The sequence below is a fragment of the Gorilla gorilla genome, chromosome 6, assembly GCF_029281585.2.
Source record: "Gorilla gorilla gorilla isolate KB3781 chromosome 6, NHGRI_mGorGor1-v2.1_pri, whole genome shotgun sequence".
Classification (NCBI taxonomy): Eukaryota; Metazoa; Chordata; class Mammalia; order Primates; family Hominidae; genus Gorilla; species Gorilla gorilla.
In genome coordinates this window covers 63,866,567-63,890,538 of record NC_073230.2, presented here as the reverse complement: position 1 = coordinate 63,890,538, position 23,972 = coordinate 63,866,567, and the positions used below count along the sequence as shown (strand labels likewise).

General features: G+C 67.2%; 3 protein-coding genes across 3 annotated transcripts; all 3 read left to right on the top strand.

The window, feature by feature from the left end:
• The first annotated feature begins 43 nt into the window (after positions 1 to 43).
• On the top strand, positions 44 to 546 carry LOC129523685 (putative uncharacterized protein FLJ46235). The gene has a single exon (XM_055347121.2). The coding sequence runs from the start codon at positions 55 to 57 to the stop codon at positions 541 to 543; it is 489 nt and encodes a 162-aa protein (XP_055203096.1). The 5' UTR covers positions 44 to 54; the 3' UTR covers positions 544 to 546.
• A 1,033-nt stretch (positions 547 to 1,579) lies between these two features.
• On the top strand, positions 1,580 to 3,504 carry LOC129523881 (uncharacterized). Its single transcript, XM_063708054.1, is given in 4 exon segments — positions 1,580 to 2,634; positions 2,637 to 2,939; positions 2,942 to 3,359; positions 3,450 to 3,504. Coding segments are annotated over 4 exon segments (1,818 nt in total). The 5' UTR covers positions 1,580 to 1,592.
• Positions 3,505 to 5,854: 2,350 nt separating this feature from the next.
• On the top strand, positions 5,855 to 6,791 carry LOC129523687 (putative uncharacterized protein FLJ46235). The gene is made up of 2 exons (XM_055347122.2): positions 5,855 to 6,249; positions 6,302 to 6,791. Exons 1-2 carry the CDS (start codon positions 5,855 to 5,857, stop codon positions 6,411 to 6,413), a joined length of 507 nt encoding a protein of 168 aa, XP_055203097.1. The 3' UTR covers positions 6,414 to 6,791.
• The last annotated feature ends 17,181 nt before the right edge of the window (positions 6,792 to 23,972 follow it).

Here is a 23,972-nt window from a genome sequence, read left to right as displayed (position 1 = left end):
CAAAACTTCCTCAAGTCAGCCTCTTTAGTCCCAACTGCTGCCTACTGGTGGCCTATGAAGGCCCAAAATCTCCTCAAGTTGACCTCTCCAGGCCCAGCTCCTGCCTCCTGTCAGCGTCTACAGGCCCAACCTCTGCCTCATGGGGGCTTCTCCAGGCCCAGCTCTTCCTCTGGGCTGAGTCTACAGGCACAACTGCTGCCTCACAACAGCCTTTTTTGGCCCAGTTCCTGTCCAGCTCACAGCGGCCAATGTAGGCCCAAAACTTCCTCAAGTCAAACTCTCCAGGCCCGCCTTCTGCTTCCCGGTGGCATGAACAGGCCCAGCTTTGACTTGAGAACAGCCTCTGCAGGCCCTGCTCTTGCCTCCCAGGGGCTTCTCCAGGCCCAGCTCTTGCCTCATGGCGGCTGCCCCAGGCCAAGTTTCTGCCTGCCTGCCAGCAGCCTCAACAGGCACAGCTCCTCCCTCACAGTGGCCCATTTAGGCCCAACTCGTGACTGTCGGGCCATTTCCAGGCCTAGTGCCTGCCTCCTGGCTGACTCTTGAAGCCCAAAACTTCCTCAAATCAGCCTTTTGCCCAACTTCTGTCTACTGTCGGACTCTACAGGCCAGCCTCTGCCTCACAGTGGAGCCTCCAGACCCAGATGGTGTCTCACTGTGGCATCCTCAGGCGAAGCTCCTGCCTTTCGGCAGCCTCTACGGGCCCAGCTCCTGCCTTGCAATGGCCTCTTTAGGCCAAGCGCATGCCCCACGGCGACTTTTCCAGGCACAGCTTTTGCCTTTTGCAGCCTGTCCAGGCCCAGAATGTCCTTAACTCGGCATCTCCAGGAGGAGCTCATCCTCCCAGTGCATCTACAGGCCCGTCTCCTGCCTCACAACAACCTCCTTTGGCCCAACTCGTGCTGAGCTGCTTGGCAGCCTCTGTAGGCCACAGAGTTCTTAAAGTAAAGCTTTCCAGGCCCACCTTCGGCCTCCCGGCAGCCTCAGCAATCAAACTATTCTCTCACTGCGGCCACCGAAAGCCAAGTTTCTCCCTGCCTCACGGCATCCTCCGAAAACTGAGCATTTGCCTCACGGTGGCCTCCCCAGGCCACGAATCTGCCTGCCTCCCAGGCAGCTGCTGCCTCACAATGGTCTCTTTAGGCCCAGCTCATGCTAAAAGACGGACTCTCCAGGTACAGCTTTTGCCTCCTGGCAGGCTCTGCAGGCCCAGATTCTCCAAAAGGTGGCCTCTCCTAACTCAGCTCCTGCCTCATGTCGGCCTACACAGGCCCAGACTCTTACCACACAGTAGACCCTCCAGGCCCACCACTTGCCTGAGCATAGCCTCCTAAGGCCAAGCTCCTGCCTTTTGGCAGCTTCTACAGGCCCAGCTCCTGCCTCGCAATTGCTTTTGTAGGCCAAGATCATGCCGCGAAGTGGTCTTTCCTAGCCTAACTTTTGCTTTTTGACGCATACTCCAGTCCCAAAACTTCCTCCAGTCAGCCGGTCCAGGCCAAGCTCTTCTTCCCAAAGGCTTCTGCAGGCCAAAATCGTCCTGAAGTCTCCCTCTGCAGGCCCAGCTCCTGCCTCCAAGTGCTGTGTAGGCCAAGCTAATGCCTCACAGCACACTTCACAGGCTGAGCGTTTCCTTTTGTGCATCCTCTCCAAGCCCTGAACTTACTCCAGTTGGCCTCTCCAGACCAAGCTCTCCCTCCCAGTGGCCTCTACAGGCCAAAACTGTCCTCAAGTCAGCCTCTCCAGGGCCAACTCCTAGCTACCGGTGGCTTCTGCAGGCCAAAATCGATCTCAAGTCAGCCTCTTCACACCCAGCTCTTGCCTCTAAGTGGCCTCTCCAGGAGCAAAACTTCCTCAAGTCGGCCTCTCCAGGCCCAGCCTCCTGCTTCCCGAGGGCATGTACAGGCCCAGCCTCTGCCTCACAGCAGACTCTCCACGCCCAGCTCTTCCCTGTCTGCTGCCTCTCCAGTCCAAAGCTGCTCCTGCCTTTCGGCAACTTGTACAGGCCCAGCTCCTCCCTCACGGTGGCCTCTTTTCGCCCAACTCATGCATCTTGCAACCTGCCCAAGTGTCAGCTCCTGCCTCACACTGGCCTATTGAGGCCCAGCTCATGCCTCTCGTGGCCTCAACGGGCCCACCCCTGCCTGTCGGCGGCCTCTACAGGCCCGGCCTCTACCTCACAGTGGGCTCTCCAGGCGCACCTCTTTCTCACCGTGGCCTCCTGGGGCAATGCTCCCCGCTCTCGGGAGCCTCTGTGGGCCCAGCTCCTGCCTCCCAGTGGCCTCAGTAGGCCAAGCCCGTGCCTCAGGACAGCCTTTCCAGGCCTAGCGTTTGCTGCTTTGCATTCTCTCCAGGCTCTGGACTTCCTCCAGTCGGCCTCTCCAGGCCCAGCTCTTCCTCCCGGCGGCCTCTGCAGGCCCAGACTGTCATCAAGTCGGCCTGTCCAGGGCCAGCTCCTGCCTCCCGGCGCCCTCTGCAGGCCCAAGTCATCCTCAAGTCCGCCTCCCCAGGCCCAGCTCCGGCCTCTCGGCGGCCGCTCCGGGTGCAAAAGTTCCTCGAGTCAGCCTCTCCAGGCCAAGCTCCTCCTGCCTCCCAGTGGCCTCTTTCGGCCCAGCCCAGCTCATGCCTCCCGGCGGCCTTCCAGGCCTCCTGCCTCCCGAAAGCCTGTACAGGCCCAGCCTCGGCCTCACAGCGGACACTCCACGCCCAGCTAGCTCTCGTCTCACTGCGGCCTCCCGAGTCCAAAGCGCCTGCCTCTCGGCCGCTTCGGCAGGCCCAGCTTCCATCTGCCAGTGGCCTCTTCAGGCCCATGGGGCTCATTCCTCACAACGGCCTTTCCAGGCCCAGTTTTTCCCTTCCGGCGGCCTTTCCGGGCCCAGAACCTCGTCAACTCGGCCCCTCCAGACCCACTTGCAGCCTCCCGGCGTCCTCCCCGGGCCCAGCTCTTACTCCCGGCTGCGTCTCCAGGCCCAACTGCTGCCTCCCAACAACTTGTTTGGACTCAGCGACTGCCCATCTCCTGGCGGCCTTGGTCGGCCCACAGCTTCCTCAAGCGAAGCTCCCCAGGCCCAGGTCAGGCCTCACTGTGGCCTCCAGGATCAGCTCCTGCCCTCCGATGGCGTCTCCAGGCCCCAAATGGTCTCCGGTCTGTGGGCTCCTCCACGGCCAGCTTGGGCATCCGTGCGACCTCTGCAGGCCCAAGTCGTCCTGAAGTCGGCGTCTCCCGGCCCTGCCTCCCAGCAAGTAAGCAAGCTCTTTTGCCTCAACTCCTGCCCAGCTCCCAGCAGCCTTTGTAGGCCCCGAAGTTTCTCGAGCCAAGCTCTTCGCGCCCGCCTACTGCCTCTCGGTGGCCTGTACAGGCCCAGCTCTGGATGTAGAACAGCCTCTGCAGGCCCCGCTCTTACCTCCCAGGGGCTTCTCCAGGCCCAGCTCTCGCCCCCACGGCGGCCTCCCAGGGCCAAGTCCCTGCCTGCCTCCCGGCAGCCCGCGAGCGGCACAGTTCCTCCCTGACGGTGGCCTGTTGATACCCAACTCATGCTTCTGGCACCCTGCCCAGAGGCGTCCGTCCCTGCCTCACACTGGCTCCTCCCACGCTGAGAGAGGTCGGCATGAGCCCCTTGCCTCACACCGTTCCCTCCCACGCAGAGAGAGGTCAGCGTGTCCCCTTGCCTCACACCGGCCCGTGCCACGCTGAGAGAGGTCGGCGTGAGCCCCTGGCCTCACACTGGCCCCTCCCACGCTGACCCCTTGGCTCACACCGGCCCCTCCCACGCAGAGAGAGGTCAGCGTGTCCCCTTGCCTCACACCGGCCCCTCCCACGCTGAGAGGTCGGCGTGAGCCCCTTGCCTCACACCGGCCCCTCCCACCCTGACAGGTCGGTGTGACCCCCTTGCCTCACACTGGCCGCTCCCACGCTGAGAGAGGTCAGGGTGAGCCCCTGCCTCAACAGGCCACCGTGATGGACGAACAGGGACGAGCAGGGCCGCACGCAGGCTGCCGGGAGCAGGCAGGGACTTGGCCCCGGGAGGCGGGAGGCCGCGGTGGGGCGACAGCTGGGCCTGGAGACGCCCCTGGGAGGCAACAGCGGGGCCTGCAGACGCTCTTCTGCTGCCAGAGCTGGGACTGTACAGGCCACTGGGAGGCAGGATGTGGACCTGAAGAGCTTGGCGGCAGAAACTTCGGGGTCTACAAACGCCGGCGGGAGCTGAGCCAAAAGAGCTTGCTTGCTGGGAGGCAGGAGCTGGGCCGAGAGATGCAACCAGGAGGAACAGCTGGGCCTGCAGAGGCCGCCATGCGGGAGGCAGAGGCCGGGCCTCCTCAAGTCGGCCTCTCCAGACCCACTTGCAACCTCCCGGCGTCCTCCCCGGGCCCAGCTCTTGCTCCTGGCTGCGTCTCCAGGCCCGACTGCTGCCTCGCAACAACTCTTTGGACTCAGCACCTGCCCATCTCCTGGCGGCCTTCGTCGGCCCACAGCTTCCTCAAGGCAAGCTCCCCAGGCCCAGGTCAGGCCTCACGGTGGCCTCTCCAGGATCAGCTCCTGCCCTCCGATGGCGTCTCCAGGCCCCAAATGGTCTCCGGTCGGTGGGCTCCTCCACGCCCAGCTTGGGCCTCCGTGCGACCTCTGCAGGCCCAAGTCGTCCGGAAGTCGGCGTCTCCCGGCCCTGCCTCCCAGCAAGTAAGCAAGCTCTTTTGCCTCAACTCCTGCCCAGCTCCCAGCCGCCTTTGTAGGCCCCGAACTTTCTCGAGCGAAGCTCTTCGCGCCCGCCTACTGCCTCTCGCTGGCCTGTACAGGCCCAGCTCTGGCTGTAGAACAGCCTCTGCAGGCCCCGCTCTTGTCTCCCAGGGGCCTCTCCAGGCCCAGCTCTCGCCCCCACCGGGGCCTCCCAGGGCCAAGTCCCTGCCTGCCTCCAGGCAGCCCGCGTGCCGACCAGTTCCTCCCTCACGGTGGCCTGTTGATGCCCAACTGATGCCTCTGCACCCTGCGCAGAGGCGTGAATCCCTGCCTCACACTGGCTCCTCCCACGCTGAGAGAGGTCGGCGTGAGCCCCTTGCCTCACACCGGCCCCTCCCACGCTGAGAGAGGCCGGCGTGAGCCCCTTGCCTCACACCGGCCCCTCCCATGCCGAGAGAGGTCAGCGTGAGCCCTTGCCTCACACTAGCCCCTCCCACGCTGACAGGTCGGTGTGACCCCCTTGCCTCACACCGGCCGCTCCCACGCTGAGAGAGGTCAGCGTGAGCCCCTGCCTCAACAGGCCACCGTGAGGGACGAGCAGGGCCGCACGCAGGCTGCCGGGAGCAGGCAGGGACTCGGCCCCGGGAGGCGGGAGGCCGCGGTGGGGCGACAGCTGGGCCTGGAGACGCCCCTGGGAGGCAACAGCGGGGCCTGCAGACGCTCTTCTGCTGCCAGAGCTGGGACTGTACAGGCCACTGGGAGGCAGGATGTGGGCCTGAAGAGCTTGGCTGCAGAAACTTCGGGGTCTACAAACGCCGGCGGGAGCTGAGCCAAAAGAGCTTGCTTGCTGGGAGGCAGGAGCTGGGCCGAGAGATGCAACCAGGAGGAACAGCTGGGCCTGCAGAGGCCGCCATGCGGGAGGCAGAGGCCGGGCCTCCTCAAGTCGGCCTCTCCAGACCCACTTGCAACCTTCCGGCGTCCTCCCCGGGCCCAGCTCTTGCTCCTGGCTGCGTCTCCAGGCCCGACTGCTGCCTCGCAACAACTCTTTGGACTCAGCACCTGCCCATCTCCTGGCGGCCTTCGTCGGCCCACAGCTTCCTCAAGGCAAGCTCCCCAGGCCCAGGTCAGGCCTCACGGTGGCCTCTCCAGGATCAGCTCCTGCCCTCCGATGGCGTCTCCAGGCCCCAAATGGTCTCCGGTCGGTGGGCTCCTCCACGCCCAGCTTGGGCCTCCGTGCGACCTCTGCAGGCCCAAGTCGTCCTGAAGTCGGCGTCTCCCGGCCCTGCCTCCCAGCAAGTAAGCAAGCTCTTTTGCCTCAACTCCTGCCCAGCTCCCAGCCGCCTTTGTAGGCCCCGAACTTTCTCGAGCCAAGCTCTTCGCGCCCGCCTACTGCCTCTCGGTGGCCTGTACAGGCCCAGCTCTGGCTGTAGAACAGCCTCTGCAGGCCCCGCTCTTGTCTCCCAGGGGCCTCTCCAGGCCCAGCTCTCGCCCCCACCGGGGCCTCCCAGGGCCAAGTCCCTGCCTGCCTCCAGGCAGCCCGCGTGCCGACCAGTTCCTCCCTCACGGTGGCCTGTTGATGCCCAACTGATGCCTCTGCACCCTGCGCAGAGGCGTGAGTCCCTGCCTCACACTGGCTCCTCCCACGCTGAGAGAGGTCGGCGTGAGCCCCTTGCCTCACACCGGCCCCTCCCACGCTGAGAGAGGTCGGCGTGAGCCCCTTGCCTCACACCGGCCCCTCCCACGCTGAGAGAGGCCGGCGTGAGCCCCTTGCCTCACACCGGCCCCTCCCACCCTGACAGGTCGGTGTGAGCCCCTTGCCTCACACTGGCCCCTCCCATGCTGACCCCTTGGCTCACACCGGCCCCTCCCACGCAGAGAGAGGTCAGCGTGTCCCCTTGCCTCACACCGGCCCCTCCCACGCTGAGAGAGGCCGGCGTGAGCCCCTTGCCTCACACCGGCCCCTCCCACCCTGACAGGTCGGTGTGAGCCCCTTGCCTCACACTGGCCCCTCCCACGCTGACCCCTTGCCTCACACCGTTCCCTCCCACGCAGAGAGAGGTCAGCGTGTCCCCTTGCCTCACACCGGCCCCTCCCACGCTGAGAGAGGTCGGCGTGAGCCCCTGGCCTCACACTGGCCCTTCCCACGCTGACCCGTTGGCTCACACCGGCCCCTCCCACGCAGAGAGAGGTCAGCGTGTCCCCTTGCCTCACACCGGCCCCTCCCACGCTGAGAGGTCGGCGTGAGCCCCTTGCCTCACACCGGCCCCTCCCATGCCGAGAGAGGTCAGCGTGAGCCCTTGCCTCACACTAGCCCTTCCCACGCTGAGAGGTCCGCATGAGCCCCTTGCCTCACACCGGCCCCTCCCACCCTGACAGGTCGGTGTGACCCCCTTGCCTCACACTGGCCGCTCCCACGCTGAGAGAGGTCAGCGTGAGCCCCTGCCTCAACAGGCCACCGTGATGGACGAACAGGGACGAGCAGGGCCGCACGCAGGCTGCCGGGAGCAGGCAGGGACTTGGCCCCGGGAGGCGGGAGGCCGCGGTGGGGCGACAGCTGGGCCTGGAGACGCCCCTGGGAGGCAACAGCCGGGCCTGCAGACGCTCTTCTGCTGCCAGAGCTGGGACTGTACAGGCCACTGGGAGGCAGGATGTGGACCTGAAGAGCTTGGCTGCAAAAACTTCGGGGTCTACAAACGCCGGCGGGAGCTGAGCCAAAAGAGCTTGCTTGCTGGGAGGCAGGAGCTGGGCCGAGAGATGCAACCAGGAGGAACAGCTGGGCCTGCAGAGGCCGCCATGCGGGAGGCAGAGGCCGGGCCTCCTCAAGTCGGCCTCTCCAGACCCACTTGTAACCTCCCGGCGTCCTCCCCGGGCCCAGCTCTTGCTCCTGGCTGCGTCTCCAGGCCCGACTGCTGCCTCACAACAACTCTTTGGACTCAGCACCTGCCCATCTCCTGGCGGCCTTCGTCGGCCCACAGCTTCCTCAAGGCAAGCTCCCCAGGCCCAGGTCAGGCCTCACGGTGGCCTCTCCAGGATCAGCTCCTGCCCTCCGATGGCGTCTCCAGGCCCCAAATGGTCTCCGGTCGGTGGCTCCTCCACGCCCAGCTTGGGCCTCCGTGCGACCTCTGCAGGCCCAAGTCGTCCTGAAGTCGGCGTCTCCCGGCCCTGCCTCCCAGCAAGTAAGCAAGCTCTTTTGCCTCAACTCCTGCCCAGCTCCCAGCCGCCTTTGTAGGCCCCGAACTTTCTCAAGCGAAGCTCTTCGCGCCCGCCTACTGCCTCTCGCTGGCCTGTACAGGCCCAGCTCTGGCTGTAGAACAGCCTCTGCAGGCCCCGCTCTTGTCTCCCAGGGGCCTCTCCAGGCCCAGCTCTCGCCCCCACCGGGGCCTCCCAGGGCCAAGTCCCTGCCTGCCTCAAGGCAGCCCGCGTGCCGACCAGTTCCTCCCTCACGGTGGCCTGTTGATGCCCAACTGATGCCTCTGCACCCTGCGCAGAGGCGTGAATCCCTGCCTCACACTGGCTCCTCCCACGCTGAGAGAGGTCGGCGTGAGCCCCTTGCCTCACACCGGCCCCTCCCACGCTGAGAGAGGCCGGCGTGAGCCCCTTGCCTCACACCGGCCCCTCCCATGCCGAGAGAGGTCAGCGTGAGCCCTTGCCTCACACCGGCCCCTCCCACCCTGACAGGTCGGTGTGAGCCCCTTGCCTCACACCGGCCCCTCCGACGCTGACCCCTTGCCTCACACCGTTCCCTCCCACGCAGAGAGAGGTCAGCGTGTCCCCTTGCCTCACACCGGCCCCTCCCACGCTGAGAGAGGTCGGCGTGAGCCCCTGGCCTCACACTGGCCCCTCCCACGCTGACCCCTTGGCTCACACCGGCCCCTCCCACGCAGAGAGAGGTCAGCGTGTCCCCTTGCCTCACACCGGCCCCTCCCACGCTGAGAGGTCGGCGTGAGCCCCTTGCCTCACACCGGCCCCTCCCATGCCGAGAGAGGTCAGCGTGAGCCCTTGCCTCACACTAGCCCCTCCCACGCTGAGAGGTCTGCATGAGCCCCTTGCCTCAGACCGGCCCCTCCCACCCTGACAGGGCGGTGTGACCCCCTTGCCTCACACCGGCCGCTCCCACGCTGAGAGAGGTCAGCGTGAGCCCCTGCCTCAACAGGCCACCGTGAGGGACGAGCAGGGCCGCACGCAGGCTGCCGCGAGCAGGCAGGGACTTGGCCCCGGGAGGCGGGAGGCCGCGGTGGGGCGACAGCTGGGCCTGGAGACGCCCCTGGGAGGCAACAGCGGGGCCTGCAGACGCTCTTGTGCTGCCAGAGCTGGGACTGTACAGGCCACTGGGAGGCAGGATGTGGGCCTGAAGAGCTTGGCTGCAGAAACTTCGGGGTGTACAAACGCCGGCGGGAGCTGAGCCAAAAGAGCTTGCTTGCTGGGAGGCAGGAGCTGGGCCGAGAGATGCAACCAGGAGGAACAGCTGGGCCTGCAGAGGCCGCCATGCGGGAGGCAGAGGCCGGGCCTCCTCAAGTCGGCCTCTCCAGACCCACTTGCAACCTCCCGGCGTCCTCCCCGGGCCCAGCTCTTGCTCCTGGCTGCGTCTCCAGGCCCGACTGCTGCCTCGCAACAACTCTTTGGACTCAGCACCTGCCCATCTCCTGGCGGCCTTCGTCGGCCCACAGCTTCCTCAAGGCAAGCTCCCCAGGCCCAGGTCAGGCCTCACGGTGGCCTCTCCAGGATCAGCTCCTGCCCTCCGATGGCGTCTCCAGGCCCCAAATGGTCTCCGGTCGGTGGGCTCCTCCACGCCCAGCTTGGGCCTCCGTGCGACCTCTGCAGGCCCAAGTCGTCCTGAAGTCGGCGTCTCCCGGCCCTGCCTCCCAGCAAGTAAGCAAGCTCTTTTGCCTCAACTCCTGCCCAGCTCCCAGCCGCCTTTGTAGGCCCCGAACTTTCTCGAGCCAAGCTCTTCGCGCCTTCCTACTGCCTCTCGGTGGCCTGTACAGGCCCAGCTCTGGCTGTAGAACAGCCTCTGCAGGCCCCGCTCTTGTCTCCCAGGGGCCTCTCCAGGCCCAGCTCTCGCCCCCACCGGGGCCTCCCAGGGCCAAGTCCCTGCCTGCCTCCAGGCAGCCCGCGTGCCAACCAGTTCCTCCCTCACGGTGGCCTGTTGATGCCCAACTGATGCCTCTGCACCCTGCGCAGAGGCGTGAGTCCCTGCCTCACACTGGCTCCTCCCACGCTGAGAGAGGTCGGCGTGAGCCCCTTGCCTCACACCGGCCCCTCCCACGCTGAGAGAGGCCGGCGTGAGCCCCTTGCCTCACACCGGCCCCTCCCACCCTGACAGGTCGGTGTGAGCCCCTTGCCTCACACCGGCCCCTCCCACGCTGACCCCTTGCCTCACACCGTTCCCTCCCACGCAGAGAGAGGTCAGCGTGTCCCCTTGCCTCACACCGGCCCGTGCCACGCTGAGAGAGGTCGGCGTGAGCCCCTGGCCTCACACTGGCCCCTCCCACGCTGACCCCTTGGCTCACACTGGCCCCTCCCACGCAGAGAGAGGTCAGCGTGTCCCCTTGCCTCACACCGGCCCCTCCCACGCTGAGAGGTCGGCGTGAGCCCCTTGCCTCACACCGGCCCCTCCCACCTTGACAGGTCGCTGTGACCCCCTTGCCTCACACTGGCCGCTCCCATGCTGAGAGAGGTCAGCGTGAGCCCCTACCTCAACAGGCCACCGTGATGGATGAACAGGGACGAGCAGGGCCGCACGCAGGCTGCCGGGAGCAGGCAGGGACTCGGCCCCGGGAGGCGGGAGGCCGCGGTGGGGCGACAGCTGGGCCTGGAGACGCCCCTGGGAGGCAACAGCGGGGCCTGCAGACGCTCTTCTGCTGCCAGAGCTGGGACTGTACAGGCCACTGGGAGGCAGGATGTGGACCTGAAGAGCTTGGCTGCAGAAACTTCGGGGTCTACAAACGCCGGCGGGAGCTGAGCCAAAAGAGCTTGCTTGCTGGGAGGCAGGAGCTGGGCCGAGAGATGCAACCAGGAGGAACAGCTGGGCCTGCAGAGGCCGCCATGCGGGAGGCAGAGGCCGGGCCTCCTCAAGTCGGCCTCTCCAGACCCACTTGCAACCTCCCGGCGTCCTCCCCGGGCCCAGCTCTTGCTCCTGGCTGCGTCTCCAGGCCCGACTGCTGCCTCACAACAACTCTTTGGACTCAGCACCTGCCCATCTCCTGGCGGCCTTCGTCGGCCCACAGCTTCCTCAAGGCAAGCTCCCCAGGCCCAGGTCAGGCCTCACGGTGGCCTCTCCAGGATCAGCTCCTGCCCTCCGATGGCGTCTCCAGGCCCCAAATGGTCTCCGGTCGGTGGCTCCTCCACGCCCAGCTTGGGCCTCCGTGCGACCTCTGCAGGCCCAAGTCGTCCTGAAGTCGGCGTCTCCCGGCCCTGCCTCCCAGCAAGTAAGCAAGCTCTTTTGCCTCAACTCCTGCCCAGCTCCCAGCCGCCTTTGTAGGCCCCGAACTTTCTCGAGCGAAGCTCTTCGCGCCCGCCTACTGCCTCTCGCTGGCCTGTACAGGCCCAGCTCTGGCTGTAGAACAGCCTCTGCAGGCCCCGCTCTTGTCTCCCAGGGGCCTCTCCAGGCCCAGCTCTCACCCCCACCGGGGCCTCCCAGGGCCAAGTCCCTGCCTGCCTCAAGGCAGCCCGCGTGCCGACCAGTTCCTCCCTCACGGTGGCCTGTTGATGCCCAACTGATGCCTCTGCACCCTGCGCAGAGGCGTGAATCCCTGCCTCACACTGGCTCCTCCCACGCTGAGAGAGGTCGGCGTGAGCCCCTTGCCTCACACCGGCCCCTCCCACGCTGAGAGAGGCCGGCGTGAGCCCCTTGCCTCACACCGGCCCCTCGCATGCCGAGAGAGGTCAGCGTGAGCCCTTGCCTCACACTAGCCCCTCCCACGCTGAGAGGTCCGCATGAGCCCCTTGCCTCACACCGGCCCCTCCCACCCTGACAGGTCGGTGTGACCCCCTTGCCTCACACCGGCCGCTCCCACGCTGAGAGAGGTCAGCGTGAGCCCCTGCCTCAACAGGCCACCGTGAGGGACGAGCAGGGCCGCACGCAGGCTGCCGGGAGCAGGCAGGGACTTGGCCCCGGGAGGCGGGAGGCCGCGGTGGGGCGACAGCTGGGCCTGGAGACGCCCCTGGGAGGCAACAGCGGGGCCTGCAGACGCTCTTCTGCTGCCAGAGCTGGGACTGTACAGGCCACTGGGAGGCAGGATGTGGGCCTGAAGAGCTTGGCTGCAGAAACTTCCGGGTCTACAAACGCCGGCGGGAGCTGAGCCAAAAGAGCTTGCTTGCTGGGAGGCAGGAGCTGGGCCGAGAGATGCAACCAGGAGGAACAGCTGGGCCTGCAGAGGCCGCCATGCGGGAGGCAGAGGCCGGGCCTCCTCAAGTCGGCCTCTCCAGACCCACTTGCAACCTCCCGGCGTCCTCCCCGGGCCCAGCTCTTGCTCCTGGCTGCGTCTCCAGGCCCGACTGCTGCCTCGCAACAACTCTTTGGACTCAGCACCTGCCCATCTCCTGGCGGCCTTCGTCGGCCCACAGCTTCCTCAAGGCAAGCTCCCCAGGCCCAGGTCAGGCGTGACGGTGGCCTCTCCAGGATCAGCTCCTGCCCTCCGATGGCGTCTCCAGGCCCCAAATGGTCTCCGGTCGGTGGGCTCCTCCATGCCCAGCTTGGGCCTCCGTGCGACCTCTGCAGGCCCAAGTCGTCCGGAAGTCGGCGTCTCCCGGCCCTGCCTCCCAGCAAGTAAGCAAGCTCTTTTGCCTCAACTCCTGCCCAGCTCCCAGCCGCCTTTGTAGGCCCCGAACTTTCTCGAGCCAAGCTCTTCGCGCCCGCCTACTGCCTCTCGGTGGCCTGTACAGGCCCAGCTCTGGCTGTAGAACAGCCTCTGCAGGGCCCGCTCTTGTCTCCCAGGGGCCTCTCCAGGCCCAGCTCTCACCCCCACCGGGGCCTCCCAGGGCCAAGTCCCTGCCTGCCTCAAGGCAGCCCGCGTGCCGACCAGTTCCTCCCTCACGGTGGCCTGTTGATGCCCAACTGATGCCTCTGCACCCTGCGCAGAGGCGTGAATCCCTGCCTCACACTGGCTCCTCCCACGCTGAGAGAGGTCGGCGTGAGCCCCTTGCCTCACACCGGCCCCTCCCACGCTGAGAGAGGCCGGCGTGAGCCCCTTGCCTCACACCGGCCCCTCGCATGCCGAGAGAGGTCAGCGTGAGCCCTTGCCTCACACTAGCCCCTCCCACGCTGAGAGGTCCGCATGAGCCCCTTGCCTCACACCGGCCCCTCCCACCCTGACAGGTCGGTGTGACCCCCTTGCCTCACACCGGCCGCTCCCACGCTGAGAGAGGTCAGCGTGAGCCCCTGCCTCAACAGGCCACCGTGAGGGACGAGCAGGGCCGCACGCAGGCTGCCGGGAGCAGGCAGGGACTTGGCCCCGGGAGGCGGGAGGCCGCGGTGGGGCGACAGCTGGGCCTGGAGACGCCCCTGGGAGGCAACAGCGGGGCCTGCAGACGCTCTTCTGCTGCCAGAGCTGGGACTGTACAGGCCACTGGGAGGCAGGATGTGGGCCTGAAGAGCTTGGCTGCAGAAACTTCCGGGTCTACAAACGCCGGCGGGAGCTGAGCCAAAAGAGCTTGCTTGCTGGGAGGCAGGAGCTGGGCCGAGAGATGCAACCAGGAGGAACAGCTGGGCCTGCAGAGGCCGCCATGCGGGAGGCAGAGGCCGGGCCTCCTCAAGTCGGCCTCTCCAGACCCACTTGCAACCTCCCGGCGTCCTCCCCGGGCCCAGCTCTTGCTCCTGGCTGCGTCTCCAGGCCCGACTGCTGCCTCGCAACAACTCTTTGGACTCAGCACCTGCCCATCTCCTGGCGGCCTTCGTCGGCCCACAGCTTCCTCAAGGCAAGCTCCCCAGGCCCAGGTCAGGCGTGACGGTGGCCTCTCCAGGATCAGCTCCTGCCCTCCGATGGCGTCTCCAGGCCCCAAATGGTCTCCGGTCGGTGGGCTCCTCCATGCCCAGCTTGGGCCTCCGTGCGACCTCTGCAGGCCCAAGTCGTCCGGAAGTCGGCGTCTCCCGGCCCTGCCTCCCAGCAAGTAAGCAAGCTCTTTTGCCTCAACTCCTGCCCAGCTCCCAGCCGCCTTTGTAGGCCCCGAACTTTCTCGAGCCAAGCTCTTCGCGCCCGCCTACTGCCTCTCGGTGGCCTGTACAGGCCCAGCTCTGGCTGTAGAACAGCCTCTGCAGGGCCCGCTCTTGTCTCCCAGGGGCCTCTCCAGGCCCAGCTCTCGCTCCCACCGGGGCCTCCCAGGGCCAAGTCCCTGCCTGCCTCCAGGCAGCCCGCGTGCCGACCAGTTCCTCCCTCACGGTGGCCTGTTGATGCCCAACTGATGCCTCTGCACCCTGCGCAGAGGCGTGAGTCCCTGCCTCACACTGGCTCCTCCCACGCTGAGAGAGGTCGGCGTGAGCCCCTTGCCTCACACCGGCCCCTCCCACGCTGAGAGAGGCCGGCGTGAGCCCCTTGCCTCACACCGGCCCCTCCCACCCTGACAGGTCGGTGTGAGCCCCTTGCCTCACACTGGCCCCTCCCACGCTGACCCCTTGCCTCACACCGTTCCCTCCCACGCAGAGAGAGGTCAGCGTGTCCCCTTGCCTCACACCGGCCCCTCCCACGCTGAGAGAGGTCGGCGTGAGCCCCTGGCCTCACACTGGCCCCTCCCACGCTGACCCGTTGGCTCACACCGGCCCCTCCCACGCAGAGAGAGGTCAGCGTGTCCCCTTGCCTCACACCGGCCCCTCCCACGCTGAGAGGTCGGCGTGAGCCCCTTGCCTCACACCGGCCCCTCCCATGCCGAGAGAGGTCAGCGTGAGCCCTTGCCTCACACTAGCCCTTCCCACGCTGAGAGGTCCGCATGAGCCCCTTGCCTCACACCGGCCCCTCCCACCCTGACAGGTCGGTGTGACCCCCTTGCCTCACACCGGCCGCTCCCACGCTGAGAGAGGTCAGCGTGAGCCCCTGCCTCAACAGGCCACCGTGAGGGACGAGCAGGGCCGCACGCAGGCTGTCGGGAGCAGGCAGGGACTTGGCCCCGGGAGGCGGGAGGCCGCGGTGGGGCGACAGCTGGGCCTGGAGACGCCCCTGGGAGGCAACAGCGGGGCCTGCAGACGCTCTTGTGCTGCCAGAGCTGGGACTGTACAGGCCACTGGGAGGCAGGATGTGGGCCTGAAGAGCTTGGCTGCAGAAACTTCGGGGTCTACAAACGCCGGCGGGAGCTGAGCCAAAAGAGCTTGCTTGCTGGGAGGCAGGAGCTGGGCCGAGAGATGCAACCAGGAGGAACAGCTGGGCCTGCAGAGGCCGCCATGCGGGAGGCAGAGGCCGGGCCTCCTCAAGTCGGCCTCTCCAGACCCACTTGCAACCTCCCGGCGTCCTCCCCGGGCCCAGCTCTTGCTCCTGGCTGCGTCTCCAGGCCCGACTGCTGCCTCGCAACAACTCTTTGGACTCAGCACCTGCCCATCTCCTGGCGGCCTTCGTCGGCCCACAGCTTCCTCAAGGCAAGCTCCCCAGGCCCAGGTCAGGCCTCACGGTGGCCTCTCCAGGATCAGCTCCTGCTCTCCGATGGCGTCTCCAGGCCCCAAATGGTCTCCGGTCGGTGGGCTCCTCCACGCCCAGCTTGGGCCTCCGTGCGACCTCTGCAGGCCCAAGTCGTCCGGAAGTCGGCGTCTCCCGGCCCTGCCTCCCAGCAAGTAAGCAAGCTCTTTTGCCTCAACTCCTGCCCAGCTCCCAGCCGCCTTTGTAGGCCCCGAACTTTCTCGAGCCAAGCTCTTCGCGCCCGCCTACTGCCTCTCGGTGGCCTGTACAGGCCCAGCTCTGGCTGTAGAACAGCCTCTGCAGGCCCCGCTCTTGTCTCCCAGGGGCCTCTCCAGGCCCAGCTCTCGCCCCCACCGGGGCCTCCCAGGGCCAAGTCCCTGCCTGCCTCCAGGCAGCCCGCGTGCCGACCAGTTCCTCCCTCACGGTGGCCTGTTGATGCCCAACTGATGCCTCTGCACCCTGCGCAGAGGCGTGAGTCCCTGCCTCACACTGGCTCCTCCCACGCTGAGAGAGGTCGGCGTGAGCCCCTTGCCTCACACCGGCCCCTCCCACGCTGAGAGAGGCCGGCGTGAGCCCCTTGCCTCACACCGGCCCCTCCCACCCTGACAGGTCGGTGTGAGCCCCTTGCCTCACACTGGCCCCTCCCACGCTGACCCCTTGCCTCACACCGTTCCCTCCCATGCAGAGAGAGGTCAGCGTGTCCCCTTGCCTCACACCGGCCCCTCCCATGCTGAGAGAGGTCGGCGTGAGCCCCTGGCCTCACACTGGCCCCTCCCACGCTGACCCGTTGGCTCACACCGGCCCCTCCCACGCAGAGAGAGGTCAGCGTGTCCCCTTGCCTCACACCGGCCCCTCCCACGCTGAGAGGTCGGCGTGAGCCCCTTGCCTCACACCGGCCCCTCCCATGCCGAGAGAGGTCAGCGTGAGCCCTTGCCTCACACTAGCCCCTCCCACGCTGAGAGGTCCGCATGAGCCCCTTGCCTCAGACCGGCCCCTCCCACCCTGACAGGTCGGTGTGACCCCCTTGCCTCACACCGGCCGCTCCCACGCTGAGAGAGGTCAGCGTGAGCCCCTGCCTCAACAGGCCACCGTGAGGGACGAGCAGGGCCGCACGCAGGCTGCCGGGAGCAGGCAGGGACTTGGCCCCGGGAGGCGGGAGGCCGCGGTGGGGCGACAGCTGGGCCTGGAGACGCCCCTGGGAGGCAACAGCGGGGCCTGCAGACGCTCTTGTGCTGCCAGAGCTGGGACTGTACAGGCCACTGGGAGGCAGGATGTGGGCCTGAAGAGCTTGGCTGCAGAAACTTCGGGGTCTACAAACGCCGGCGGGAGCTGAGCCAAAAGAGCTTGCTTGCTGGGAGGCAGGAGCTGGGCCGAGAGATGCAACCAGGAGGAACAGCTGGGCCTGCAGAGGCCGCCATGCGGGAGGCAGAGGCCGGGCCTCCTCAAGTCGGCCTCTCCAGACCCACTTGCAACCTCCCGGCGTCCTCCCCGGGCCCAGCTCTTGCTCCTGGCTGCGTCTCCAGGCCCGACTGCTGCCTCGCAACAACTCTTTGGACTCAGCACCTGCCCATCTCCTGGCGGCCTTCGTCGGCCCACAGCTTCCTCAAGGCAAGCTCCCCAGGCCCAGGTCAGGCCTCACGGTGGCCTCTCCAGGATCAGCTCCTGCCCTCCGATGGCGTCTCCAGGCCCCAAATGGTCTCCGGTCGGTGGGCTCCTCCACGCCCAGCTTGGGCCTCCGTGCGACCTCTGCAGGCCCAAGTCGTCCTGAAGTCGGCGTCTCCCGGCCCTGCCTCCCAGCAAGTAAGCAAGCTCTTTTGCCTCAACTCCTGCCCAGCTCCCAGCCGCCTTTGTAGGCCCCGAACTTTCTCGAGCCAAGCTCTTCGCGCCCGCCTACTGCCTCTCGGTGGCCTGTACAGGCCCAGCTCTGGCTGTAGAACAGCCTCTGCAGGCCCCGCTCTTGTCTCCCAGGGGCCTCTCCAGGCCCAGCTCTCGCCCCCACCGGGGCCTCCCAGGGCCAAGTCCCTGCCTGCCTCCAGGCAGCCCGCGTGCCGACCAGTTCCTCCCTCACGGTGGCCTGTTGATGCCCAACTGATGCCTCTGCACCCTGCGCAGAGGCGTGAGTCCCTGCCTCACACTGGCTCCTCCCACGCTGAGAGAGGTCAGCGTGAGCCCCTGCCTCAACAGGCCACCGTGAGGGACGAGCAGGGCCGCACGCAGGCTGCCGGGAGCAGGCAGGGACTTGGCCCCGGGAGGCGGGAGGCCGCGGTGGGGCGACAGCTGGGCCTGGAGACACCCCTGGGAGGCAACAGCGGGGCCTGCAGACGCTCTTGTGCTGCCAGAGCTGGGACTGTACAGGCCACTGGGAGGCAGGATGTGGGCCTGAAGAGCTTGGCTGCAGAAAGTTCGGGGTCTACAAACGCCGGCGGGAGCTGAGCCAAAAGAGCTTGCTTGCTGGGAGGCAGGAGCTGGGCCCAGAGATCCAACCAGGAGGAACAGCTGGGCCTGCAGAGGCCGCCATGCGGGAGGCAGAGGCCGGGCCTCGTCAAGTCGGCCTCTCCAGACCCACTTGCAACCTCCCGGCGTCCTCCCCGGGCCCAGCTCTTGCTCCTGGCTGCGTCTCCAGGCCCGACTGCTGCCTCGCAACAACTCTTTGGACTCAGCACCTGCCCATCTCCTGGCGGCCTTCGTCGGCCCACAGCTTCCTCAAGGCAAGCTCCCCAGGCCCAGGTCAGGCCTCACGGTGGCCTCTCCAGGATCAGCTCCTGCCCTCCGATGGCGTCTCCAGGCCCCAAATGGTCTCCGGTCGGTGGGCTCCTCCACGCCCAGCTTGGGCCTCCGTGCGACCTCTGCAGGCCCAAGTCGTCCTGAAGTCGGCGTCTCCCGGCCCTGCCTCCCAGCAAGTAAGCAAGCTCTTTTGCCTCAACTCCTGCCCAGCTCCCAGCCGCCTTTGTAGGCCCCGAACTTTCTCGAGCCAAGCTCTTCGCGCCCGCCTACTGCCTCTCGGTGGCCTGTACAGGCCCAGCTCTGGCTGTAGAACAGCCTCTGCAGGCCCCGCTCTTGTCTCCCAGGGGCCTCTCCAGGCCCAGCTCTCGCCCCCACCGGGGCCTCCCAGGGCCAAGTCCCTGCCTGCCTCCAGGCAGCCCGCGTGCCGACCAGTTCCTCCCTCACGGTGGCCTGTTGATGCCCAACTGATGCCTCTGCACCCTGCGCAGAGGCGTGAGTCCCTGCCTCACACTGGCTCCTCCCACGCTGAGAGAGGTCGGCGTGAGCCCCTTGCCTCACACCGGCCCCTCCCACGCTGAGAGAGGCCGGCGTGAGCCCCTTGCCTCACACCGGCCCCTCCCACCCTGACAGGTCGGAGTGAGCCCCTTGCCTCACACTGGCCCCTCCCACGCTGACCCCTTGCCTCACACCGTTCCCTCCCACGCAGAGAGAGGTCAGCGTGTCCCCTTGCCTCACACCGGCCCCTCCCACACTGAGAGAGGTCGGCGTGAGCCCCTGGCCTCACACTGGCCCCTCCCATGCTGACCCGTTGGCTCACACCGGCCCCTCCCACGCAGAGAGAGGTCAGCGTGTCCCCTTGCCTCACACCGGCCCCTCCCACGCTGAGAGGTCGGCGTGAGCCCCTTGCCTCACACCGGCCCCTCCCATGCTGAGAGAGGTCAGCGTGAGCCCTTGCCTCACACTAGCCCCTCCCACGCTGAGAGGTCCGCATGAGCCCCTTGCCTCACACCGGCCCCTCCCACCCTGACAGGTCGGTGTGACCCCCTTGCCTCACACCGGCCGCTCCCACGCTGAGAGAGGTCAGCGTGAGCCCCTGACTCAACAGGCCACCGTGAGGGACGAGCAGGGCCGCACGCAGGCTGCCGGGAGCAGGCAGGGACTTGGCCCCGGGAGGCGGGAGGCCGCGGTGGGGCGACAGCTGGGCCTGGAGACGCCCCTGGGAGGCAACAGCGGGGCCTGCAGACGCTCTTCTGCTGCCAGAGCTGGGACTGTACAGGCCACTGGGAGGCAGGATGTGGGCCTGAAGAGCTTTGCTGCAGAAACTTCGGGGTCTAGAAACGCCGGCGGGAGCTGAGCCAAAAGAGCTTGCTTGCTGGGAGGCAGGAGCTGGGCCGAGAGATGCAACCAGGAGGAACAGCTGGGCCTGCAGAGGCCGCCATGCGGGAGGCAGAGGCCGGGCCTCCTCAAGTCGGCCTCTCCAGACCCACTTGCAACCTCCCGGCGTCCTCCCCGGGCCCAGCTCTTGCTCCTGGCTGCGTCTCCAGGCCCGACTGCTGCCTCGCAACAACTCTTTGGACTCAGCACCTGCCCATCTCCTGGCGGCCTTCGTCGGCCCACAGCTTCCTCAAGGCAAGCTCCCCAGGCCCAGGTCAGGCCTCACGGTGGCCTCTCCAGGATCAGCTCCTGCCCTCCGATGGCGTCTCCAGGCCCCAAATGGTCTCCGGTCGGTGGGCTCCTCCACGCCCAGCTTGGGCCTCCGTGCGACCTCTGCAGGCCCAAGTCGTCCTGAAGTCGGCGTCTCCCGGCCCTGCCTCCCAGCAAGTAAGCGAGCTCTTTTGCCTCAACTCCTGCCCAGCTCCCAGCCGCCTTTGTAGGCCCCGAACTTTCTCGAGCCAAGCTCTTCGCGCCCGCCTACTGCCTCTCGGTGGCCTGTACAGGCCCAGCTCTGGCTGTAGAACAGCCTCTGCAGGCCCCGCTCTTGTCTCCCAGGGGCCTCTCCAGGCCCAGCTCTCGCCCCCACCGGGGCCTCCCAGGGCCAAGTCCCTGACTGCCTCAAGGCAGCCCGCGTGCCGACCAGTTCCTCCCTCACGGTGGCCTGTTGATGCCCAACTGATGCCTCTGCACCCTGCGCAGAGGCGTGAGTCCCTGCCTCACACTGGCTCCTCCCACGCTGAGAGAGGTCGGCGTGAGCCCCTTGCCTCACACCGGCCCCTCCCACGCTGAGAGAGGCCGGCGTGAGCCCCTTGCCTCACACCGGCCCCTCCCACCCTGACAGGTCGAAGTGAGCCCCTTGCCTCACACTGGCCCCTCCCACGCTGACCCCTTGCCTCACACCGTTCCCTCCCACGCAGAGAGAGGTCAGCGTGTCCCCTTGCCTCACACCGGCCCCTCCCACACTGAGAGAGGTCGGCGTGAGCCCCTGGCCTCACACTGGCCCCTCCCACGCTGACCCGTTGGCTCACACCGGCCCCTCCCACGCAGAGAGAGGTCAGCGTGTCCCCTTGCCTCACACCGGCCCCTCCCACGCTGAGAGGTCGGCGTGAGCCCCTTGCCTCACACCGGCCCCTCCCATGCCGAGAGAGGTCAGCGTTGAGCCCTTGCCTCACACTAGCCCCTCCCACGCTGAGAGGTCCGCATGAGCCCCTTGCCTCACACCGGCCCCTCCCACCCTGACAGGTCGGTGTGACCCCCTTGCCTCACACCGGCCGCTCCCACGCTGAGAGAGGTCAGCGTGAGCCCCTGACTCAACAGGCCACCGTGAGGGACGAGCAGGGCCGCACGCAGGCTGCCGGGAGCAGGCAGGGACTTGGCCCCGGGAGGCGGGAGGCCGCGGTGGGGCGACAGCTGGGCCTGGAGACGCCCCTGGGAGGCAACAGCGGGGCCTGCAGACGCTCTTGTGCTGCCAGAGCTGGGACTGTACAGGCCACTGGGAGGCAGGATGTGGGCCTGAAGAGCTTTGCTGCAGAAACTTCGGGGTCTAGAAACGCCGGCGGGAGCTGAGCCAAAAGAGCTTGCTTGCTGGGAGGCAGGAGCTGGGCCGAGAGATGCAACCAGGAGGAACAGCTGGGCCTGCAGAGGCCGCCATGCGGGAGGCAGAGGCCGGGCCTCCTCAAGTCGGCCTCTCCAGACCCACTTGCAACCTCCCGGCGTCCTCCCCGGGCCCAGCTCTTGCTCCTGGCTGCGTCTCCAGGCCCGACTGCTGCCTCGCAACAACTCTTTGGACTCAGCACCTGCCCATCTCCTGGCGGCCTTCGTCGGCCCACAGCTTCCTCAAGGCAAGCTCCCCAGGCCCAGGTCAGGCCTCACGGTGGCCTCTCCAGGATCAGCTCCTGCCCTCCGATGGCGTCTCCAGGCCCCAAATGGTCTCCGGTCGGTGGGCTCCTCCACGCCCAGCTTGGGCCTCCGTGCGACCTCTGCAGGCCCAAGTCGTCCTGAAGTCGGCGTCTCCCGGCCCTGCCTCCCAGCAAGTAAGCAAGCTCTTTTGCCTCAACTCCTGCCCAGCTCCCAGCCGCCTTTGTAGGCCCCGAACTTTCTCGAGCCAAGCTCTTCGCGCCCGCCTACTGCCTCTCGGTGGCCTGTACAGGCCCAGCTCTGGCTGTAGAACAGCCTCTGCAGGCCCCGCTCTTGTCTCCCAGGGGCCTCTCCAGGCCCAGCTCTCGCCCCCACCGGGGCCTCCCAGGGCCAAGTCCCTGACTGCCTCAAGGCAGCCCGCGTGCCGACCAGTTCCTCCCTCACGGTGGCCTGTTGATGCCCAACTGATGCCTCTGCACCCTGCGCAGAGGCGTGAGTCCCTGCCTCACACTGGCTCCTCCCACGCTGAGAGAGGTCGGCGTGAGCCCCTTGCCTCACACCGGCCCCTCCCACGCTGAGAGAGGCCGGCGTGAGCCCCTTGCCTCACACCGGCCCCTCCCACCCTGACAGGTCGAAGTGAGCCCCTTGCCTCACACTGGCCCCTCCCACGCTGACCCCTTGCCTCACACCGTTCCCTCCCACGCAGAGAGAGGTCAGCGTGTCCCCTTGCCTCACACCGGCCCCTCCCACACTGAGAGAGGTCGGCGTGAGCCCCTGGCCTCACACTGGCCCCTCCCACGCTGACCCGTTGGCTCACACCGGCCCCTCCCACGCAGAGAGAGGTCAGCGTGTCCCCTTGCCTCACACCGGCCCCTCCCACGCTGAGAGGTCGGCGTGAGCCCCTTGCCTCACACCGGCCCCTCCCATGCCGAGAGAGGTCAGCGTGAGCCCTTGCCTCACACTAGCCCCTCCCACGCTGAGAGGTCCGCATGAGCCCCTTGCCTCACACCGGCCCCTCCCACCCTGACAGGTCGGTGTGACCCCCTTGCCTCACACCGGCCGCTCCCACGCTGAGAGAGGTCAGCGTGAGCCCCTGACTCAACAGGCCACCGTGAGGGACGAGCAGGGCCGCACGCAGGCTGCCGGGAGCAGGCAGGGACTTGGCCCCGGGAGGCGGGAGGCCGCGGTGGGGCGACAGCTGGGCCTGGAGACGCCCCTGGGAGGCAACAGCGGGGCCTGCAGACGCTCTTGTGCTGCCAGAGCTGGGACTGTACAGGCCACTGGGAGGCAGGATGTGGGCCTGAAGAGCTTTGCTGCAGAAACTTCGGGGTCTAGAAACGCCGGCGGGAGCTGAGCCAAAAGAGCTTGCTTGCTGGGAGGCAGGAGCTGGGCCGAGAGATGCAACCAGGAGGAACAGCTGGGCCTGCAGAGGCCGCCATGCGGGAGGCAGAGGCCGGGCCTCCTCAAGTCGGCCTCTCCAGACCCACTTGCAACCTCCCGGCGTCCTCCCCGGGCCCAGCTCTTGCTCCTGGCTGCGTCTCCAGGCCCGACTGCTGCCTCGCAACAACTCTTTGGACTCAGCACCTGCCCATCTCCTGGCGGCCTTCGTCGGCCCACAGCTTCCTCAAGGCAAGCTCCCCAGGCCCAGGTCAGGCCTCACGGTGGCCTCTCCAGGATCAGCTCCTGCCCTCCGATGGCGTCTCCAGGCCCCAAATGGTCTCCGGTCGGTGGGCTCCTCCACGCCCAGCTTGGGCCTCCGTGCGACCTCTGCAGGCCCAAGTCGTCCTGAAGTCGGCGTCTCCCGGCCCTGCCTCCCAGCAAGTAAGCAAGCTCTTTTGCCTCAACTCCTGCCCAGCTCCCAGCCGCCTTTGTAGGCCCCGAACTTTCTCGAGCCAAGCTCTTCGCGCCCGCCTACTGCCTCTCGGTGGCCTGTACAGGCCCAGCTCTGGCTGTAGAACAGCCTCTGCAGGCCCCGCTCTTGTCTCCCAGGGGCCTCTCCAGGCCCAGCTCTCGCCCCCACCGGGGCCTCCCAGGGCCAAGTCCCTGACTGCCTCAAGGCAGCCCGCGTGCCGACCAGTTCCTCCCTCACGGTGGCCTGTTGATGCCCAACTGATGCCTCTGCACCCTGCGCAGAGGCGTGAGTCCCTGCCTCACACTGGCTCCTCCCACGCTGAGAGAGGTCGGCGTGAGCCCCTTGCCTCACACCGGCCCCTCCCACGCTGAGAGAGGCCGGCGTGAGCCCCTTGCCTCACACCGGCCCCTCCCACCCTGACAGGTCGGAGTGAGCCCCTTGCCTCACACTGGCCCCTCCCACGCTGACCCCTTGCCTCACACCGTTCCCTCCCACGCAGAGAGAGGTCAGCGTGTCCCCTTGCCTCACACCGGCCCCTCCCACACTGAGAGAGGTCGGCGTGAGCCCCTGGCCTCACACTGGCCCCTCCCACGCTGACCCGTTGGCTCACACCGGCCCCTCCCACGCAGAGAGAGGTCAGCGTGTCCCCTTGCCTCACACCGGCCCCTCCCACGCTGAGAGGTCGGCGTGAGCCCCTTGCCTCACACCGGCCCCTCCCATGCCGAGAGAGGTCAGCGTGAGCCCTTGCCTCACACTAGCCCCTCCCACGCTGAGAGGTCCGCATGAGCCCCTTGCCTCACACCGGCCCCTCCCACCCTGACAGGTCGGTGTGACCCCCTTG

What these genes read in the sequence shown, in the direction of transcription:
- LOC129523685 (XM_055347121.2), top strand. Translation starts at nt 55, where the DNA reads ATGAAGGCCCAAAATCTCCTCAAGTTGACCTCTCCAGGCCCAGCTCCT.
- LOC129523687 (XM_055347122.2), top strand. Translation starts at nt 5,855, where the DNA reads ATGGTCTCCGGTCGGTGGGCTCCTCCACGCCCAGCTTGGGCCTCCGTG. An exon ending in CGGTGGCCTGTTGATGCCCA is followed by an intron (nt 6,250 to 6,301) that starts ACTGATGCCTCT and finishes CCTCACACTGGC; the next exon opens with TCCTCCCACGCTGAGAGAGG.